We start from the raw sequence: 23,063 nt of genomic DNA, 5'->3' as shown, positions 1-23,063 counted from the left end.
ATTTTCACTTCACTGGCAAAACAATAAAATAAAATAAATCTTATTCTTACATATCAGTCCTTTAAGAATGCACTATGCAATGTTCATTCATTGTGAAAGCTATCAAGAACAAAGACTGCTTCATATGAAAGTAAGAGGAAATGGAATGCCAGAATTGTTACAGACCGTTTGATCTTGATTCATGACAGCAGTTACTTGCTGGAAAATGCAGATAAAAATTTTTGCAGGTAAGCTTACTGTAGTGAAAGATTTTTCCACTGCACATTGGAAAATAAAGTACTTTACATTCTTTAGTCAGAATACATTTGTGTGGCTTGATCTGAAAACAGGGCAGAGAATAGGATAAGTAACTTTTCAGATTTCCACTGTATAGTACTGAAAGTTCTTCTGTAAACATGCGTTAAATGTACTCGTATATTTTAAATGTATCATTACTTATGTGAGGGATGGAGAATTATGAAGGGCTGGTGTGTGTGTGTGTGTGTGTATTAGCTCCCAGGAGACCTTAGAGAGCTGAACACACACACTCACACAAAATCATTTTTTCCCTGCCAAATGCTGTCTATAGGAAGTGCTCTCTACAAAAGTGACCCAGGTGGCCTTACGCAGCTACCTGTGGCTTAAGCATTATTTTTAAATAATACCTTAAGGGTGTTCATTGTGATTTATTATTCATTAGGCAGGTTGTGAATTTTTAAAAAAAATAAAAACAAAGTCATGCCAAGGATAATTCAGAACCACTAATGGAGTCAATACTAGCCTAAATCAAGCTAATGTCAATTGAGATGGTAGCCCCAGCAAAAACAAATGGGACGTACAACATTGTCAACTAACATGGGACTTACAGCATGATCTTAAACATGCTTACTCAGATGTAAGCGACAGTATGGTGAGCAGGACATATTCTCTTCCTGGTAAGGGTGTTTAGGATTGCAGCTGGATTTGATTCTTCTGCATTTGTAGGCATTGTCATCTATCTGTATCTATATGCAATAAATAAAGAAAAGCTCATTCTCTCCTATGGCCCCATTTCGCTACCTGGCATCCTCCAGATGTATATGACTGTGATTCCCATTCTCCCTAGCATGAATGCAAAAGCTGTACTGTGTACACAAAGGTGATGGTAACATTTCCCAGCTCCAACTTTGATATAAAGTCCTCCTGGTCAAAGAAATGTTGCTTCCATTGTCTTTACAACTGTTTGTTGAAAGTATTTGGCCCCTCCTGTGTAGCATTCCAACTTCACAAGAATTACTCAACCTGGCCTTCTTATTCAGAGAAAGCTTTACTTTATTGGCATCAATTCCAATTCAAATGTTCAGAAGAGAATTCAGGTAAGTAAGTATGCTGAAGTTTGTGATGCAGGAGCAGCAGCAGCAGCAAGGAAACATTGTGCTCTGCACTGATTTTGCTGCAAATGCAAGGAAAAACATCCAGAAGATATCCCCAGGAGAGGAAAAATCAAATATGAAATATAGGAGGGGTGAAAATTACATTTAAAGCTGCCACTTACACTTTTGCTTCATCCTTTGTTGCATATGTAACGTTGACAACTGCTGTCTCTGATTCTGTATTAACTACAGGGGGGAGGGAGGAGAAAGAAACACATGCTTGGGTTACCATGTGGGAGGACGTCAAGAGAGAAGATCTTACTCAGAATTATTTTCATTTTTCATCACAATACAGATTGCCTTCTAGAACCGTGCAGTCACAGAGACTTACATGGTCATCTTGTCCCAAAGACTTTAATGACTAATGCTATGATTTTGAGAAGCAGTGAGAATGGATGTCTGTTGCACTGACATTAATTGTTCAGCCTTGAAAGATTAAAATGGTGGCAAGGATTGTATCTGTCATCCTAGCATTTGTTAAGAGATCACATAGAACCGTGCCATAATCATATTAGAAAATATGATTTATTCCCCATAAAAAGCTCATAGCCAAGCCACAGGGGCTATCTTAAATGTCTGTCCTGCCCAAGATATAGCTTCAGCTGAACCCCACTCGCTATCAACACAAGACATTAGAAATATCCCATCCCAGGCCTTGGCTTGACTATCATATGTATAAAATTAAGTGTCTGTCTGCCTGTGGTTTTGCATCTGCAGTATATGAAAACAGCAGAATAAGCTGCCACCATATTTGGAGGCTATGTTTGGGACGGTCAGACTTAGAATACAGGCTATACAATGTACCCAAAATCCACTTCTAGGGAGCCCTTGGTAGGAAACCCTAATCATTCACCCAAGTGAACATATGCACTTCTGTTAATTCACATTAAAAACAAGTAAACAATATACTTCCAAAAATAATGATGCAGTTCTATTGGCTATGAACAAGCAGATGGCTCATTCGACAAAATACAGACGTCTTCTATTTTTCCTACAGCTGTAGCCTGCAATCCATCTTTCAACATCTAAATGCCCACAGAACTAGTTGGCTGGTAATTATCTTCCATCATCTCAGACGCACACATCTGAGCAACTAAGTGTCATCAAGTGATATAGATAGCACAGGAGAAAAGACCAGAAATATGGAAAATGCTGAACTATCATAATCTGAAGCTCTAAATCATTGTATCAAATCACTGCATCATCTCTGTTATGTGGGGGCTGTGCAGACCGGCCATTAAGGCCAGCCTTGGGGTGGAGTTAGAGTGTGACATCCATACAACTCACACCCCAACTCTGCCCCATAGTGGCGTGATGCCATGCTCTGCTCCACAAGGTAGATGGTGTCACGGCGTTCCTCTGGTGCTGCGTTTACACAACACAGTGCCAAAGAAATGCCTTAAAGCTGTGGCACCGCAGCTATCACACCCTTTCCAGGGCGCAAAAAGGAACCACTTTATGCAGCTTCTTTTTGTGCCCTGGAAAGGCTAGATCGGGGCTGCAGCATGCAGTTGCCGCAGCCCTAATCTGCGCATATTTCAGAATTCTGGAATACGAAGGAAAAGGTCTACAGGTTTGTCCAGCCAGCAGCTTTTCAGCGCAAGCATGTGAGAGAGGAGTTCTTTGAATTTTCAAGCAGAGAAACAAATTAATTTCCTTTTTTAAATTGCTTTAGTCCCAGTCAGTTCACAGCCATTGGAAGTGTGGCAGTTTTTACAGTATATACAGATCACCTGTATGTCACCTGAAAGCACTGCATGATTCTAACAATGTCACTTTCCTTCCCTGCATGCTTTTCTCCTCCTATTTTTGCTTGGGGACAATGTCAGAGAGCTTTGAAAGCTAATGTAATTAATTTTGTGCCCTTCTGGTTGGCCTGACAAAGGTATTACTGTAATATGGACTTTGGACCTTGCTATGGTCAACAGAGCCAGCCCTGCACTTGTAAGAGTTATGATATCTCTTGTCCTTTGAGAAAGGAACTGATTACAATGACCCTTTCCAGAAGGTAGTCAGATAAATTGCACTCAGCATGGGAGAAAACTCGTTCAGAAGATTTGAGGACAAGAAACAGGATGCTGCCAAGCACACATTTCCAATATACTTAAGAAACCTTCACATATAATGTTTACAATGGACATGCAAGGATTCATGAATAGCAGGGCATGTGCTCCCTCAGCCATTTAGTTGCTGGGAAAGGGTGCAGGGTGATTAGAAACAAACAGCTGCTCTTCTGGAGCTGAGAACAAATAGCAACTATTTCCCTCCTAGGTCTCCAACAAGTACACTAGAAATCTGGGAAAACAGGTGGCTACAATTTTTGTCTAGCTCTTGTTAGAAGGTTCCTGGGCACCCTGGTTACTAAATTGTCAAGGTAGCCTTGGCCTTATCTTTGCAGAAGGTTCATGGGGTAGAAGGGAGGAATGTTTGTGAAGATACTGAATAACTCCATGTACAAGGATCATAAAAGGATATGTTTGTGTATGTGCCCTCAAGTCACCTGTTGACTTATGTTGACCCCATGAATTTAATATGGTTTTCTTAGGCAAGGAATATGCAGAAGTGATTTTGGCTGCTTCATCATCTGAAATATAGCCTACAGCACCTGGTATTCATTGGCAATCTCCCATCCAAATACTAACCAGAGTTGACCCTGCTTAGCTTCCAATATCAGATGGGATCTGATGCCTTTAGGGTATATAGGCCCATCTCATATATGTGTGTAAAGTTTGTGCATGTTTCCAACAGATTTCTGACTAATATTTTCTTCAGCTATTGCCCTGGGATGAGAATCTAGTACATTATTATGAAGGTGCTTCAAGTTCCCAATAAAAGTATTTCCAACACCATAAGGTCAGTGGCATAGTAAAATGCTGTATCTTATATAAAATGGCAAAATCAAGGTTTGCTTTTTGGAAATTTTTAAAAAAATATTTTCAAGATGTGGATGGTGAAATCAGTGGATAAAAATGTACAGATATGGAAGACCAACTGTATATTACTCCAGAGTCCTGTGCAACATATGTTAAATAAGTATAATAGTCTCTGTGGAATGTTAACATCTTAAATCATGTGAAAGGCTTAAGAAATCTTAATAAAATCAGCAAAGAGAGAATGAGAATAGTGTTTAAAAAAATCCTTACCTTGTTCCACATTTTCTACTGTCCCATGTTGAGCTAAAAGACCATCTAGCACCTGAAAAGGAAATCAGGTATGCAATATAGGAGAAAATGGATTGATGTGAATTTCCTACAATTAAGAAATCAATGGCACATATTTGTGCAAATGGTGGTTAAAGAACACCACACCATAATGAAACAGACTTTAATAAATTGTTCTTGAGCTCCAACAGCCAGAAACAGAGACAGGTATTTGTTCCACTGGAGACTTTGCACATAATTGCAGAAGATGGTTTGTCCTTGCCTTTTAAAAAATGGCCAGAACTATTTCCAGCATTTGTTAATGAGATCTTGGTATATCTCTAATCAAAAACAGTACCATTTAAGGTAGATCCTTTTAAAAAGAGCACAAGCCTACCATCAGTCACCATTAACAACTTGGCCAATAAACCAGCTTTGTGTTCTGTACTCCCTAGAATAAAAAAATCAGAGCTAGACCTTTCCTTGGGTTCAGGCATATATCCTCTAGCATGAACTGGGTGGGTGGAAGTGATATATAATCTGCCAGTTAGTGTCAGCACATGGTCCACTTAGACTGTCACCTTTTCTTTAACAATTGTCACCAATGGATTCTCCTGCAGAAAGGAAACTACTGAATAGCAGTGGAATCTCCAAAATACTATAAGCCTTCAGATAATGTAGGTTGCCCCCCCCCCCCAACAGTAACAAAATAAAAAGCTTGCTTTTTTTTAAGCTAGGCAAGCAATGATAAAATTAATTCCTGAGAACCAGGTGTCTTCCTAAATACTCATGATTTACAATTTGGGTGGACTGTTCATAGGGACAAATTTAGTTAGGTAGGATATTCTACTTCAGAGCATATGACTGGACACTAAAAGGTATTACAGGCTCTTCTGTCCTCTTCAACAGTTTGAGTGCATGAAATGCAATTCTTGGCTAACAGCCATTGCAGTTCCCCTTCAGGGAATGTTACATGATGACCCAAAGAGGAATAGTCACAACTTGCCAGGAAGCCCCTTTCCCAGAACTAAACATTTAAGCTGTCCTGTGCAAGCAACATTTGAAAGCTGGAATTCAGTCACCTGACTTACTGCCAGTGAGTCATTTTCCTAGCATATAAACTCCTATACAGAATCAGCGATGGGCCTTCTAGTCATTTCATTGTGCTTGTAGGAATGATGACTCAGTAAAACAACAGCCACATCTTGTCATTTGTTTCTGGTGCTCTCCATCCAACAAGGAGAAACTAGCTGCTCCTTTTGCCAGAGTTGGTACCACCAGGTCCTTCCCTCAAAACACCTGTATCTCTGAAGCCTTTCATTCAAAAAAGAGAAAGAGAGAGAGAGAGAGAGTGTGTGTGTGTGTGTGTGTGTATGCAGAAAGACAGACAGACTGCAGTGATGACCCAAACTAGATACTGGGGCCCTAAAGTCCATGAATTGTTTATGCTGAGTAGATGTAATGGGGACCATGATCTGCACAACTGTAGGTTCACTGGGAGCTGTTTTATACAAGCCAGAACACAAGTTATGCAGCTGGGATGTTCTGGGAGTTAAACATTTTTAAAAAATGAACTTTACTGGCTCTGACCTTAGTCCATATAATTCTGTAGTGTTTACGTTAGCCAACACTGACCACAGCCTTGAAGAGTCCTGTGACTCTTTTAGACAAGAGGTTTACCTGATCTGACCTGAGCTAGAGTCCTTTTACTTCATGTATCTACAGAACAATATAGATGTCTTATCCCACTATGTCTGCATCTGCACTGCAGAAATAATCCAGTTTGACACCATTTTAACTGCCATGGCTCAGTGCTATGGAATCCTGGGATTTGTAGTTTTGTAAGATGTTTAGGGTGCCACAAGAAACTACTAATCCTAGGGTACCATAGCATTGAACCATGGCAGTTAAAGTTGTGTACAATAGCATTATTTCTGCAATTTGGATGCAGTGTATATACCTGTGTTGTAGAGAGACACATTAAAGTGACAGCACAAGACAACTTTGTGGAAGGACTAGCAGGTTAAAAACAAAAAATGGGATAACTGAGCCAGATGATAGTTCCCCAGCTTCCTGCAATTTTGGCAGAGAAAAAACAGATTGCTGGAACTAACTCACCAATTTTAAAAGTTCTTGGGGCTGCTGCAGCCAATTGAAATATTCATGTGTTTAAGTATGAACACCTCCCAAGCCCATCCATGATATACTGCATAGTTTAAAGGAAAGGGCATCTAGCTATTGCCAAAACAACCAGTGAAGGTTTCATACTCTGGAAACGAACCAGCTACAACACCCTGAATAACTTTAGCATGGAAATGCTGTAAAACAAAGAAATGATTAATATCATTTTATCTGTACACAGTGATAGCGAAGGAGAAACAAAGAAGTGCTAAAATATTTTGTCTACCTACCTCCCACTGTAAATGAGGAGGGATGTTCCGGATTTGTATCTTCCTGCTCCTGTAAAGAGAAAGTCCCCAAAAGCAGAGATTGCATGAGCAGGGATCAAAAACAAGGAATGACTTTTTCACTTAAAATGTAAGAAACCTGACTACAGCTGAAAGACAATGAGCTAAACTAGGACATCATGGTAATCCCCTTTAAATTACAGGAAACTTCTTAAGAGAGTTAGAACCTCCTTCCCCAAACTTTCAGGGACCACACTTTACAGGGTGGATTTGATTTAAGTCATGATTTAAATCACTATTCAGAAAGTGATTTCCCCACCCACCTCAAAAGGGTACTCTTCTTCATTATAAGCGTAATACATATTTTACACAACTCAAAGTTACTGAAAACTCATTCTTGCTAGTATAATTTCAATATTTACCAGATGAAGGTTTCATTTTTAGACTAACAACTTGTCAGATTAGTTTTACACACACACACACACACAAAATACTTATTTGATTATACTATTAGAAATACATCACCTTATGAAATTATAGTGAAGTGAACTATCTCCAGTTTGTTTATTTATTTATTTGTTTATTTCACTTCTATACCACCTTTCTTCCAAAAAAGAGACCCAAGGCGGCACACAATATTTAATAGTTTACTAGACTACTCATTCATATCTGGACAACATTTCTGATGTACCTTATCGGAAAGAGAAAATAATCATTACCTTAATAATAACAATTTAAATAGTTTAATTTAACTAACACAGTCAGCCCTCTACATTCGCGGGGTTAGGGGGACAAGACCCTTGTGAATGTGGAAAAAACACAAACAACACACATATACCCCAGCAGCCATTTCCAGGGTGGCAAGGGTTTGGGGAAGAGTTTTCCCTTCCTTTGGCTCCTGCTGCCCTGGAAAGTCTTGGAAGAAGTGTCTCCCAAGCCTTTCCAGGGTGGAGGAACTTTGGGTTTAACCTCACGAATAACTAAAACCATGAATGTCAAACCCATGAATGTGGAGAGCCGACTGTACAATAATCCAAAACCATGTGGAATATTCTGCTCAAAAGGTTTCAGTTTCACTTTTATTGTTTGCTCCTCCTTCCTCACACTTAGCTTCTTCTGCAGATCTATTCCACTCCCAATGATCCATGCACTGAATGTTTTGAAACTTAGCACTTAAGAGGTAAGGTGTTCTGTATACATAGATTTGCAAAAGAATAATGGGATTGTGATTTCTGCAGACAGAAATTCATAGGTTTGAGAACTGTAAAAACAAGCATTTACCATAATATCATCTAGATAAAAAAATCCCCAATAATTTTGCTGAAACCTATGGAATTAATTTACCAAAAAAATTTAAACATTGCATGAATATACATTTTCATGCTACGTAATTAAAAACTAATCCCAATTTCATGATGAATAACCTTTGGACCATAATGTATCTTACACAGAAAACAACCTTTAGATAGATTTTACCTCAAAATTGTTTTAATTTTAAAAATTTGAATCAAAGAAGTCCAGTTCCATTTTTTAAAATCTAATGTTTTTGATTAAAAAAAAACACTGATTCTTTATCCACCCTGACACTTTATCATTATTCCGCCACTGAATTGTGTCTCAATCTCTTCTCTGCATTTTTCTGTAACGTTACTGTCAAATTTCCAGGAGGCTTCAAATAACCCAAATCTATTCTAATACAAGCTACGTGTTCCTTGTTTATAAAGTAAGCCTGTTTTTTGTTTTTTTTTTTACTACTTCTGCTCTACAAAACTCCAATGGCTTGACAGTAATTTTGATAGTGGGAGACTAAAGGGGCTGAATTTGGCCTTTGGACAATGTATTGCACACCCATCCTTTACATGTAGCTCTCTGGAAAGGATTTGTGACTTCAACAAAGATTTGAAGAAACATGTTTTCTCTTTTGTTTCTTAAGCACAGCCAATCAGATGAAGAATCCAGCAACGCCTATCTAATTGTAAGTCTCAACTAAAGCAGGGCCAATGGAGATTTGATAAATCAACAATTATGTTGGTTCTATTGATTCAATAGGCTTATTCTAATAGAGACTAACAATTGGATCTAGGCCACTGAATACAGTTTACCCATCTCCTCCTCTCCAGCAACAGAAAAAAAAATGCTTAACGCCATCAGCGAATCACTCTCACCAAGTAAACTCAAATTATGTTAGAAGAATAATCTAGAAGGCAAAGTCAATAATATTTAGATATTGTACAAAATAGCTGTTGGTAAAATGTATAGTCTGAAATGCATCAGTCTTTGCCTGCAGTAGTATCTCATGTTCAGGTGTGGTTTTGTCAAACCCTTCTCTGTCTAGATCGGTGATTCCCAAATGTTGGTCTTCCAGGTGTTTTGGATTTCAACTCCCTGAAGCTCCAGTCAGCTTAGTCTATAGTCAGGAATTCAGGGAGCTGAAGTCTAAAACATCTGGAGGACCAAAGTTTGGGAATCACAGTCTAGATATCAACCAACTGCAGACTAATGTATTCTCAGAAGTAAACCTCATTAAATTCAATGACACCCATTGTCCTATAACTATATACTGGATTAGTCATTCGACTTCACATTCTGGTCCATGTTTCAAACTATAAGCCTCATAAAGTGTATTTTTCCCCAATGAGCCATCTGAGACCCATTCTTGGGGAAAAGGTGGGTTATAAATAAAGTCATTCATTAGTTGGTTAACAAGTACTATGTTGCTTGAGGAAGAGGTTGGACATGGTATAATTCCTAGTTACAAATAGATTGTACTGTACAACAGAAAATACAATACTCTAGAATTCAAAGTAAGAATGGGCATTCTGAAATTTGGGACAAGCTAAATTTTAGCAGTACATTTCAACTTACACTTAACTCGGTAGTCACAGCAAACTGGCAATAAAACTGAGATGAGATTGGATTGTAAATAAATATGAAAAAGCTGTTAGAATCAGCTCCCAGTAAAGATGATCCTGGTCACTAGACTGCTTCATACAACATTTTCTCTGAGGCATCACTTAGCAGGACAGAGATCATCGCCACCTTGGGTTTCAACATACACATGATTGGAACTCTAGGTATTAGGAGATATTTTTGTAAGGAGCATGGCAGGACTGCTTTCTTCTCCATTAATTGTGAAATTTGTGACTGAAATTAAGTGAACCATGGGAGCCATTGCATTGCTCATTCATAAAGCATGAGTCACTTCCTTTCAGTGGGAGAAAAAGGCACAGCAGCCAGAGGGAGAAACAGTGGACCAAGTGTTCAGGTCGGACAGAATATTCCCATATGATTTGCCCCTGCTCTGGTGTCTGTGCAAGTGCTGCCTCAAGGCCTGGAGGTTTGGTCTGGGAAAGACAAAACCAACCTCATGTTGAAATAAGCACATTGTCTGCTAGGGGATTGCTGGTATTTCAAACATTGCACTGGACCTAGAGCAGAAGGTTGGAACTCTTGAGTGTACCACAGAAAGGTAAAATGGGTCAGGTGTAGGCATGTTAACTCTCAGAACTGCTTCGCACATGAGCATTTTTCTGCAGTGGTGTTGAAAAAACTGTAATGGAGCCATATTCCACAGCTGTACTCAACACTCCCACCAGTGCATGTTTTAAAACTGCAATCCCTTCCCCCTAATAATGGAGCCAGTAAAGAAACTCATACACCATGTCTATATTGAGTCAAAATGGAAGATGCCGGTTCAGGTTCAGGATATGAGAAACTCATATCAAAACTTGGTATCACTTCTTGAATACTTTATATCCAAGATTAAATTGCATGCAATGAATCAAATTCCAAAACCTCAGTATGTTCTAAGTCTATTTGTTACAGTTATGTTTTTACTGAAAAACAGTGTTTGCTTATGTGAGATTATATCAACTCATGGTGGCAAACCCAAAAAAAGCATATGGGTATTGTAAAGAGATGCAACCATGCATTCTTCAATTCAAAAACCATTCTAAAGGGCTACTCCACTGATAATTTCCATACACACACACACACTTGCATATAGAAAATTGCCACTTTCCTATAGGAAATGTCCACAGGACAAATCACACATACATGACATCCACTCTATGCTCCCAGAGCAAAACTGATATATGCTTGTTCATTGTAAGTGCTTTCTTTCCATCGGGAGTAGATTGTCATCTGGTTCTTCCCTAGTCATATGCTCTGCCAAGTCTGTGCTGTTTAAATTGGAATAGCACTTCCTTTTCCTATGCACAACTGTTAAAGAGAGAGGTCCTGCACACTACAAAGTCAGAAGCTGAAACATTATCTACTCCTTCAGCAACTGGTAAGTGGCAGTCAGGGTCCTCACTGGACAAAGCTTCTCATCCAGCCTTAATATAAACCCAAAACCCTTATGAGATACCTAAGCCGCTTTCACCTGCACAAGCCGGCAGAGGGCACATTATCCTTATTCACAATAGTCTGAAAAGCAACAGTCAACCTCTATCACAGTTTCCACACCCAACTCCTTTATGCAGTTCCACTGCTGACTTCCTCACGTGAACCAAGACACAAACAAATGAGAGTCACCTTCTAAGATTCATAAAGGAAGTGATCCATCAGAACCTCCCTTGATGCTCATATTAGAATAAAATGGAATTATGTGCTCTTGCCTGTACCTCAAGAGCAAAACAAACATGACAATCACTGGTGTCCCACCGGCACCCTTGTCTCATATTGGCATTCATAATGCAACTCATCCAAAACACACTATAGTTAGCACATGGCCAACCCACGGTGCCCCAGCTAATTTGTAAGAATTGTTGCCATCATTCTACCAGACTGCAAATGATGAATTAATTGACAACCCAATCTAAATTCATAAATGCATCTCCCTGTCTCTGTTACATTGTGGCTATGAAGAACTCAGCACTATCATTGGAGCCACCAACTCAGTAAAACAACCAATCTTCCAATTTATTAACTTGTCAGTGCAGGGCTGAAGAATATCAACAAAGCACTGGCTTTTTTTAAACCAAAGCAAGGGAAGTAGGGAGAGAGTGAGGTAAATATGTAGCATTTACATTAATTATATTATATAAATTATATTTTATTATGCACCAGTGAGGTGTAGTGGTTTGAGTGTTGGACTATAAATCTAACAGGGTTCAAATCCCTGCTCAGCCATGAAAATCCACTGGATGACCTTGGGCAAGTCACTGTCTCTCAGCCTCAGTGGAAGGGAAAGGCAAACCCTCTCTAAATAAATCTTGCCAAGAAAACCTTGTGATAGGTTTTATCACCTTATGGCCACCAGAAGTTGGAGCCAATTTGAATAAAAACAATAAACAATTTTTTTTAAAAAAAATCTGGAAACTGATGCCTCTAAAATATACACTTGTGCACAGCTGCAATGGTAAGATCTTCTGCTCACTGAACAAAGTCTGAGGAAAGTTTATCTTTCCAACTTGGAGTGTAAGTTTTTATGCAAAAGTAAAAGCATGTAGGGTCCAATAATGTTGACCCTCAGTTAAATCCCACACCATAGGAATGTAATTTAAAAGGACATGTACACCTAGAAATACTAAACATTTGTCTAATACAAAATTAATATGTTGTACCACAGCCAAAAAAAGAGAGATAATCATGGAACATGATCACATCACATGACAAGAAGTATTTTCTGGATTACATCGTAAGTTTCTTTGTAGAAAGGTGTAATAGTGTCCAGTACACAGAAAATTCTAATTTTCTGTTAGACCAAAAGTAGTCTTGGGCCTAAAGATTTTTTAGATGTGAGAACTAGGGCAGATTTCCATTGTGTTATTGCCCTATGCCAATTAACCATTTGTTCCACCCAATTCTAACTCTCTAAACATCAAATTTACTGCTTTCCAACAAACATTTATAAACTGTACTAGTTGGATTCAGTTTCTCTGAGGACTGAATGAAACAACATTTCTTACACTCTGTTGGAAAGTTCCCCATAGTCTTTTAAAGATGCCATTTTTGATGGCAGATGTATGTTAATTTATTCTTTTGCTTAGAGTGGCCTATTTGTCCTACCTAAAATGTAATACAGAATTGCTAACCCATTATTCTGTGGATTACATTATCAGTCCTATAAGAGTATTGCCAGAGTAGGTATGAGGAGGGGTATTTAGAGTTTTCAGCCAGAGAGAGTGTGTAAGTGTACCTTCAAGTTGTCTATTGACTTATGGTGACCCCATAAATTTCAGTGTTCTCTCAGACAAGGTATCCTCAAAAGTGATTTTGCCAGTTTCCTTCTCTGAAATATAGCCTACAGCATCTAGTATTAATTGGCAGTCTACCCTCCAAGTACTAACCAGGACACTGGTTGTGAAAAGGGCCTCTGTTAAAACTAATCGTTAAAAGAAGTAAGGCTGAAAAAAATGACATACCTTTTGTTTAGACTAACATAGAAGTATGACAAACCTCGTCATGTTAGGCAATTTAAGCATTTCCCTAACCAAAAATGCAATCCAAGCTACCATCCAATTCATACAATTATCTACTAACTTTGGCTCTAGGTGTCATCCTTCCTCCTGCCTTGTCCCCTTGTAAAAACTGAGCTTATCACCTCATCTCCACACCCACAAAGTTTTGCATTCCTATGGATATTCTCACACACAGACTGCTACATGGGTTTTGTCACTGGACTTTCCACTCTCCCTCATGCATATGAGGAATTAGGCTGAAGTCTATGAAAGTTCATGCTATCAACTTTTCTCTTTCAGTTAGTCTCAAAGGTGATTCAGATTTCTTTGATTAATTTTAATTAATCAGTTAATCAGGTGCAAAAAACAACAAGAGGTGAGTGGGGGGGTTAAACACTATGATTCTGTTCCCGTAACAAAATTCACAAGGGTCTCAAGTGCTGCCTACCAGTAGTTCTTGCTTTCTTTTGTTTTGCTTACCCATAGTAGCTCTCTGTGAGGTTTACTACGGAAAACAGAAAGCAAACAGTGAAGTTTGTGTGGTTTTGATCCAAAGTCATTTTCAATCTTGCCACAAGAGGGCAGAGAGCTCATTGTTTCAGCACAGGAAAGCATGGCTGCTGTAAGTGTGTTTTTACTACAAACAGCATTTATCCTTGATCCACACAGTTAGTGATTGGTTATTAGCTGGACTTTTGTCCGGAGGTTTCAAGTGACAGTCATCATCACCATCACCACCACCACTGTCACTGTCATAAACACCAGCTGGCAATACTCTGAAACAGTTGTGTTAACTTCTATCCAAATGAAGGGATTATATTTTATCTTTTAAGAAGCCCTCATTTTTCAAGTTATCACAATGTATTTTAGTAGGCAAGGTCCTGAAAGGAATAGGAACGCAGGGGGCCCGTTTGCAGGATTTGTAGTCACCACTAACACCAAGACACAGTCCTACTCACCACTGAGTTTGCATCATACAAATTAAAACTGTCAGAGAAATTAGTGACAGCTAAATATACAGTCACCCCTCCACATTTGTAGGGGTTAGGAGCCAAAGACCCAGCAGAAGAATATGTTATCCCCCCCCCCAACAGGAATGATAAAGAGTCTTCTTCCACCAAGAGTACCACCCCAATTTTCTTTGCAACCTTGAAACACATAGCCTCCCCCCCCCATTTCCAAAGTGTCTCCACTTCCAATTTGATGTTAGCAGCCAGAGCTGTAAAGGATCCACTTTCTCTCCTTCTTCCCTTCCCTCCTGACCAGACAAAAGCAACCTTGTGCCTTCCCCACTTTGACAAACTTTGCATTCTCCTCATTTCCAAAGTCTTCCCGTTCTGAATCTGATGTTTGCAGCCATCACCAAAAAGGAAAGGAAAGGTATTGCTTTTATCTGGCCTGGAGGGAGGAGGAGTGGAGAGAAGTTGGATCCTCTCGGGGATGGCTGCAAACACTGGAGTCAAAGGGAAAGTCTTTGGAAATGAAGAGAATGTAAAGTCTGGCAAAGCAGGGGAATGTACAGTGTTGGTTTTGGCTGGCTGGGAGGAAGGGTGAGCAGGAGGGGGTGAAGTGATTGACCTTGTCAAGCAGCATTTACAAAGTCTCCAACAGTCAAAAACTAATCTGAAAGCAATGAATGTGGAGGGCTGACTGTATTACTTGCTCTGAGTATCAATCACTAAATGGAGCCTTCATCTTCAGAGGCAGTCTATCTAAGTATCACTCAATTCATGTATCAGAGTTTGGAAACATTATGATGGGACTGAGATTGCAGCTTCAATGATCCACCCATTTAGGAGATTCTAGAGGCGGCCATCTAAGCAACTAATATTCCCAGCTTTTTACTATGTATACCATTCAGTGATCATCACTACAAAGTAGAGATACCCAAATTATCTGTATCAACTTCCAGCAAAAGCATGGAGCCCCATCTGCTACTAAACATAATCTGCAATAATCCAATCAAGGCAAGTGAATTGTTCTGGAGTTGTTATTCTGTCTTCACACTTACACGCCACCAACTCCTTGCTATTAATAAACCTTGCATGTGTACAGCATTTTTCTTTTAAGGAGAGGTACACATATGATGAACAACACAGAAAAAACATTACAAATGTTTTCCTTCCATACATGAAGAGATACAGAAGATCTTACACCTGTATGGTACTAGTTACATTCACTGTAAATCCCTCTTCCAAAAGCAATTAAAACTGTCTGCACCTGGCCATTCCTATAAACTCATGTATTAACACTGGACCTCAGAAAAGTCATTTTCTTTTTTTTTCCCCACTGTAATTCCTAGCATCCCTTTGATATTATGGTTCACACCACACTTCTCACAGATGCTGGTGTACCTCTATATTGGGCCTAAATGCCAAGTAAGAAATGTATCATATGAAGAACAGCTACAATCCTAGCATATATGCATATGCAAAACCACTGGAGCAAGAGGACTTTGAGATACAGAGACAGGGAATTGGTAAACTTTCAGAAAGGGTCTCCCATGTTTCTGATCTCTGTAAGTCCCTTCAAGCCTTTCTGGCTGATTTAAAGTTTTTTTATAAATCCTTTAAATAAGCAAAAAAAAATTTCTGAAGGAGACAAATTATGCCATGTAATCTACAATTGTAGATTCAGCTAATTTTATGGAATATATTGTTTTAGTTTGATATTTTATGCTTAATAATATGTTGGCTACTCTGCAGGTTATTACAATAGGAAGCAGGACACAGAATGACTTTAAAGAAAGATTTTTTAAAACCCAGACAAACAGCAGTTAAATTTGTAGCATTTGTTAACACGAGATAGTTACATTCTCCACTAGCACAGTCAACTCACAGGTCAGACCCTGAGTGTTAAAGAATGGCTTTAACAGGATTGACCTAAGAGTTTAACATTACTTTCTTGCTGGACTTGATTTTCCTGCTACAAGTGTCATTCTTGATAGTGCTGTTTTGCCTGGAATATTGCATAAGATGGCTCAGGAGGGGGATAGGCCTATTTCCACTTCAGAGTTTGGAAAAACTGTTCTTTTTTTAAAGCAATAGCTTCCGGAATCCTCCATCTAGTATGGACAATGGTTTTCCAGCTGTTTTTCTTGTTCTGTTTCATCATTCTGAAAATAAAGAGAGATGGATCCACGATCTGCCTTCTAGAAGCAGAAGGGCTCTGCTCTTGGAAGATATTTTCACCCAATTTTATGGGATGTTTTCTCCAAGTATCACATTTCAGACTGTTCAAGCAGGGTCCCCAAACTTCAATGAAGCACTTTCAGGAGGTGATCATGAGAAAGAGAGTAGTAAGTCCACTTCTGTCCAGCAATAAATTTGGATCCTACATTATGTTGTGTAGACTGTTCTTCTCAAATGATTTCCTTGCAAAGAGAGAGAGAAGGGTACCAGTGTTGCTTTCACATTTAAAGGAAAGGTGAGAGAAACAGTAGCAGTATAATGTTCAGCATTTGTTGTTGTTGTTATTTGCCCTGACTCATGATGATCCTGTGTATGAGACATCTCCACTGCCCTGCCCAATCCTGCAAGCCCTTGCCCACAACCCCCCTGATTGAATTTATCCATCTGGTTTGTGCTCTTCCTCCACCTTTCCTAGCATTATTGTTTTTTCTAGTGATTCATGCTTTCTCATTATGTGGCCCAAGTATGTTACTCTCAACTTGATCATCTTAGCTTCTAAGGAGAGTCCTGGTCTGATCTCTTCAAGAACCCATTTGTTTGTCTTCTTGGCTGTCCATGGGATCCTAAGTACTCTTCTCCAGCACCACATTTCAAATGAGTTGATTTTCTTTCTGTCTGCTTCCTTCACTGTTCAGCATAGGGGAAGTAAAAGCTGTACAAAAGTATTTTCCTGAGGAAACTGATGTGGTTAACAGACTATAGTAGTTACTTTGAAAGTACAGGTGCAAGTACACTTACAAGAATAAATATCCATTTTTGGTTTCGATTTCTGTCCCACTGGAGGGAATCCTCAAAGAAAAACAAAGCAAACCAAAACATTTAAAGCCCATGGCAAACAACTCTTATTATTAGCACTGTGGAATAAAATAAAAATAAATAATTTTATGAATAAGAATTTTTTAAAAATTGCTCTCATGACTGGCTGAATAAATTAATTTTAACAATAGTTTAGCATCTGTACCAAGGATTTTAAAGTTCTCACAAACATTATCTTATTGTGAAGGAAATAAATACTCCTATACTCCTAGGGTCTTGAGCAAACCAGCTGCCTATGAGAAGCCCAAAAGCATGACATGAACGCAAGTGTGTGCTCTCTCTCTCTCAGATACACATATGCATGTATGCAAGTTACCTAGCAACTGATATTCAGAGGCTTATTGCCTTGGCTAGTGAGATAAATCATAGCCCTCCGTGCATAAGGGCTGTGCTGGACAGATCAAAAGCCTATCTGGTCCAGAATTCTCTTCACACAGTGGCCCAAAGTTTCCCTGTTGGAAGTTCACCAGCAGGACGTAAGTGCAAATGGGCCTTCCATATCCCACTTCTAAACAACTGACACACAGAGTGGTACAGACAGGTTTTCTCAGTCCTGCAGCCATCAAAGGCTCACTTGGTGAGGATGCAAGAGAGAGCCTTCTCAGTGGTTGCTCCCATTCAAACGTAAGGTACTGCACTTAGTGAGGCAGCTAAAAAGGCCAATGCAATTTTAGGTTGCATTAATAAAAGTATAGTGTCTAGATCAAGGGAAGTAATAGTGCCACTCTATTCTGCTCTGGTCAGGCCCCACCTGGAATATTGTCCAGTTCTGGGCACCACAATTTAAAAAGGACATTGAGAAACTGGAGCGACGAGGAGGGTGACTAAAATGGTGAAGGGTCTGGAAACCATGTCCTAAGAGGAACGCCTTAGGGAGCTGGGGATGTTTAGCCTGGAGAAGAAAAGGTTAAGAGCTGATATGATAGCCTTGTTTAAATATTAGAAGGGATGTCGTACTGAGGAGGGAACAAGCTTGATTTCTGCTGCTCCAGAAAACATGACCTGGAACAATGGGTGCAAGCTACAGGAACAGAGATTCCACCTCAACATTAGGACAGTAAGGGCTGTTTGACAGTGGAACACACTCCATTGGAGTGTGGTGGAGTCTCCTTCCTTGAAGGTCTTTAAACAGAGGCTTGATGGTCATCTGTCGGGGATGTTTTGATTGAGAGTTCCTGCATGGCAGGGGGTTGGACTGGATGGCCCTTGTGGTCTCTTCCAACTCTGGCCCCCCTCCTTGCTTTCCTTTCATTGCCAAGCAAAGATGTTTTTTATTCAAGTAGGCATTTAGTAGATAATCATTGTCAAGGCAGTTTTTATACAGGGTGCGTGTGCAATTTAGGTTTTTTTAAAGTTCTGTATATTTTGTATAATTTCATACTGTTTTAGTAAGAGTATCTTAATTGTTTTTAAAAAATATTTGTAAACCTTTTGAATGATTTTATATGTCACATGCCTTGGGTCCCTTGCTGGGAGTCAGGCAGCATATAAACAGACAGACAAATAAATAAAATGCCTTGCTTCTGATCCCAGAAATGATACTAACTAGAAGCCATTGGTAAATTTATCCAATAATTTATCCAATTCCTCCTAAAGCCATCCCAGTTGAAAACTACTATTTAGGAGTGATGCATTGCAAAGTTTAACTATTTGCTGTGTGAAAAGAAGGTGCTGTTTTTCTCTGTCCTGAGCCTTCCACAATTCAACTCTCTTTATCCTACTCTCCTTATCCTACTTTCTCAATAATGTACCTAAAGTTATAGTCATCTGTTTTGTCACTCCTTGCCTTTAAACAACACAACTAAACAACCCCAACCACTGAACCTTTGCTCACAGTGAAACTGCTCCAGTTCATTGATGCTTTTTCTTATCCTTTTTTGCCCCCTCATAGCTATACAATATCCTCTTTCAAGTCTAGTGGCTGACTGTAGCTATTAATAGCCCTAACCACTGTATCTCTAGGTTTCAGAATGCTGTGTTAAATGGCAACAACAATTAAATCACCTCACAGCATCTGTACAAGGCTGAATGAGACATAAAAGACACCATAAACAATTACTAATCTAATTCCAGTCATGTCCATCTCAACAGAGAGTCCAGCTACACTGCAGAAATAATCTGGTTTGACAACTGCAATGGCTCCATGATAGGGAGTTCTGGGAATGGTAGTTGGTTGTGCTTTGTTCTGGTGTCACAACCTACTACCATTCCCAGAATTCCCTAGCATGGAGCCATGGCAGTTAAAATGGTGTCAAACCAGATTATTTATTTAGTGTGGATGCAGCCTAAATGTTCTGTTGTTTACAATAGTTATTCATCTACTCTCCACTCGTCACACTTAAAAACTGTGTGACTTGTCTAAATAGATGAAGACCTAGCAGTGGAAGAGAATTGCTCCATCTGACATTCCCAGTCAATACAGAAATATTCCATCAAGAAGGAAAACCCGGGGGGGGGGGGGAGAGAGAGAAAAGAAAAGGCTACTGAGAGGTTATTTCAACCCTAGGCCCCTCTGCACATCAACATTTAGTAGCCACGTTCAGCAAACTAGCTGGCAAAAGATGGGAGGAGGAGACTGACCTCACAGCAGGACAGGCTGTCAAGCTGCATAGTGAATACTGTAGACAGTGAAGGAAATGAGTCAACCTTTATCCCATCTGCGGAAGCTGAAAACCATACAGTGGTTTTCACAAACGAACAAGACTGAAGGGCAAGAAGGGGGTGGGAGGGAGAAGAGGAGGAGGAAATTATGCAAAATGAGTGGGTTCAGTCTCACTGTCATTAGGCCAGTGGGTCAAAGCCAATATGCTTGAGAAGAGTCTGAGGAAGAAGAGCTAGATGGAGAAAGATTTCCACTGTTAGCTCCTGGTTCATTGCTAGCAGTTGTAGTATTTGTGCTGCTGCCTCCCAAAGCTTGAGCCCATCAGCAGTTGTATCTGTGTTGTAGCCCACAATTTCTAGAATTATGTCCCAGAGAGGCAACATCATAAGAATATAAGGCGAGTCCTTCTGGATTAGACCCAGGGCCAGTCTAGTTCAGTATTCTGTTCACACAGTGGCTGGATGGTTACCTAAAGGAAGCCTGCCAGCAGGACTTGAGTGCTAGTTCATTTTAGTTTTCTAAATTTTTAAGGTAAGTGCTTTTCACTGCACAAAGTGCTTTCTTATTTAGCCTCACAGGCCTTTTTTTTTGTTCCTGGACAGCACTGGTTCCTCTGCTCTGCCAGAAAACGAAGTTAACAAGCATAATCAGATGCTTCAGCATGCTTCAACTCTCTGGGGGCATTAAAACATTTCTCTATAAACTAACTGCACTTGTACACAGGGATTCAAGATGAAAGTTCTGAGATAGGTACTTAAGATCTATGCCAATCTACAATATTTTTCATCAGATTGTGATACAGAAGCATACTCAAAGCTGAATAAGGATGCCAGTGCAAATTCCAGTCAGAGCCTGGAAAAACTTGAGGGTAGGGAAGCAGGGAGTGCAACTCCCAGTGGACTACTACAGTGTTATGTTGGCTGGGGGATTTTGAGAGCTGAAGTCCAAACAAAGGCAGTATTTCCAGAGCTAATAACATTAACTAAAATATGTATATTTTGGTAAATAATGATGCTATAACAACACACACAAACAGAGAGAGAGAGAGAGAGAGAGAGAGAGAGAGAGAGACAGACTAGTAACATTGTTGTTTTGTAAGTGTAATAAGTAACATTTTATCATTATTCCTAAAATGCTGATTGGGGATGATATTGGGGGTGGGTGGGTCCAGTGCCTTTTTACATTTTTACTGTATATTTTAAATATAATTTTGGAGCCACATTAAAAGAACATATCATTATTATGATATATAGACATACCACAGCTAACAAAGCCTCTGACAAAGAAGCTTCTTTTTACAAAGTCTTTTTGGCTCACTCAGCCCCCCCCCCCCAATCCTCTGTCTAGCTGTTTGTTTGTTTTTTTAATTGTGAGGATAATGAAAGACAGCTGTAAAATCACAGACTTTTGGTTTTGAACTGCAGAAGCGTGTTTGCAGAAAATAATGCTATAAAGAATGAGCTGGGAAAGAGCAGGGTTCCACTCTGGCCAATCCTACTGCACCTGTGTGTGCTTGCCTGCAACTGACAAAGTAAACAACCACAATCTCCAGCATATGAAAGAAGCATAGATTTATGAGTTTGCCACTAAAATGGAAAGTGTAATGGAAGGAGGGGGCTGTTGAAAGAAAGAAAGAAAAAGGACCCCAGGACGTATTTTGCAAGAAGCTTTCAAGATGTCTCCAGAAGGTTGAAAATATTTTTGTTTACTTATGCAAGGCTTACCTGATCTGGTTGTTTCATTTCAAATGTCCATATTGTTAGTTTTGGAGAAAAGGTTTGCTGAAACTGTTGGGAGTTGTTGTTTGTTTTGTTTTTTGGTGCAGGAACATATCCCTATTCTCTCCATGTTATTTCTGCCTTTGCTACCAAACTTTCTTTTAAAGAAGTTATATCCAGGAACACATCCACTTCAGCTTGTGGTCTAGTGCAGAACATATGTAATTAATAACCTACATAATATCCATTCTTAAACATGCACCATGTAGTATAAATAAAGCTTGTTAACATCCACTTTTAACTGTTGTTTGCAAGCTGGTTTTTTGGGCTTTACCTTTTGCCCTCATTCTTAAAACAGAGTTTGTATAACCTGCTGCATCCATACATGCTTCTGAAAAAATATCCTCCGAATCCTGTGTCTAACACATGTACATGTGAATGAGGCTACAAAGTTAACAGTACAGAACTCTGGCAGCTGGTCTGTAATCCATATGCTGTGCAAGCAGTAGTCAGCATTAAAGACCAGTCTCCTCCAACAGGCCTGTCCAGGTGATTTTTAAATTGTGAATTTCAAATGATAAATTTAAAATGTGGATTTTAAAAATATATGCCTTATTTGTTATTTTAAACTGTTGTGTGTTTTTAACTGATGTTGTGCATTTGTTTGTTTTTTGTTGTTCCCTGTCTTGATCATGAGGAAAGGCCAGTAAGAACTAAATAATAATAATAATAATAATAATAATAATAATAATAGCAGCAGCAGCAGCAGCAGCAGCATGATATTGGCTGTCGTGATCCTAGTTTGTAAATGGCAGATATTCCTGGGTGAGGAACTAAAGGAGAAATTCATTTAACTATGCAGTGCTGATGATCCTATATAAATAACGTCTGCTCATCATCAATTTATGAATTGTCAACAAGGGGTGTACTTGCAAATTTGCTGCAGCTGATGTCAAAAGGTCTGACAAGCTGCCAGGTGCTACAAAACATGATGGTTTCTGATAAATCAGCATAATTCATGCTTCTTCAGGGCAGTTTTCTGAAAGTAATCCAACAATACATCTAATGCTGCCTGTGACAGGCAGAACAGAAATGTCTCTGGAAAGCAGCATACACACATCGAAATTTGGCATGGAAAGACCAGCCTAGCAGGCCTTACTCAGCAAAACTCTGCCTGATCCTGGGAATTCTGCTAGAGTACACGGCTAGAATAAACAATGGATGCTCTGCTTCCCAAGTTAGGTACCAGACAGGAACTTTGCCATAAGTACTATTACAAACAGAGCTTTCCCTGTAGCATCACCTTGACTGTGGAAATCTCTATCCAAGGAAGTTAGTCCTTCTCTATCTCTTTTAAGCTTCAGGTGAGCAGCAAAAATAGTGCTGTTCAGCA

The 23,063-nt window shown here is 39.4% G+C and overlaps 1 protein-coding gene across 3 annotated transcripts in view; it reads right to left on the bottom strand.

The window, feature by feature from the left end:
• Window positions 1-23,063, bottom strand: part of IGF2BP2 (insulin like growth factor 2 mRNA binding protein 2) — a 77,446-nt gene that overhangs the window by 30,637 nt on the left and 23,746 nt on the right. For all 3 annotated transcript variants that reach the window (XM_089509418.1, XM_089509419.1, XM_089509420.1), the window contains exons 3-5: window positions 6,943-6,991; window positions 4,535-4,586; window positions 1,514-1,577 (exon numbers count right to left, since the gene is read on the bottom strand). In XM_089509418.1, the coding sequence (XP_089365544.1) occupies window positions 1,514-1,577; window positions 4,535-4,586; window positions 6,943-6,991 (165 nt within the window). The remainder of the gene's footprint in view (window positions 1-1,513; window positions 1,578-4,534; window positions 4,587-6,942; window positions 6,992-23,063) is intronic.

The sequence above is a fragment of the Sceloporus occidentalis genome, unplaced genomic scaffold (assembly GCF_023333645.1).
Source record: "Sceloporus occidentalis isolate IW3139 unplaced genomic scaffold, rSceOcc1.0.p SCAF_2, whole genome shotgun sequence".
NCBI lineage: Eukaryota > Metazoa > Chordata > Lepidosauria > Squamata > Phrynosomatidae > Sceloporus > Sceloporus occidentalis.
This window is presented reverse-complemented; position numbering and strand designations above follow the sequence as displayed.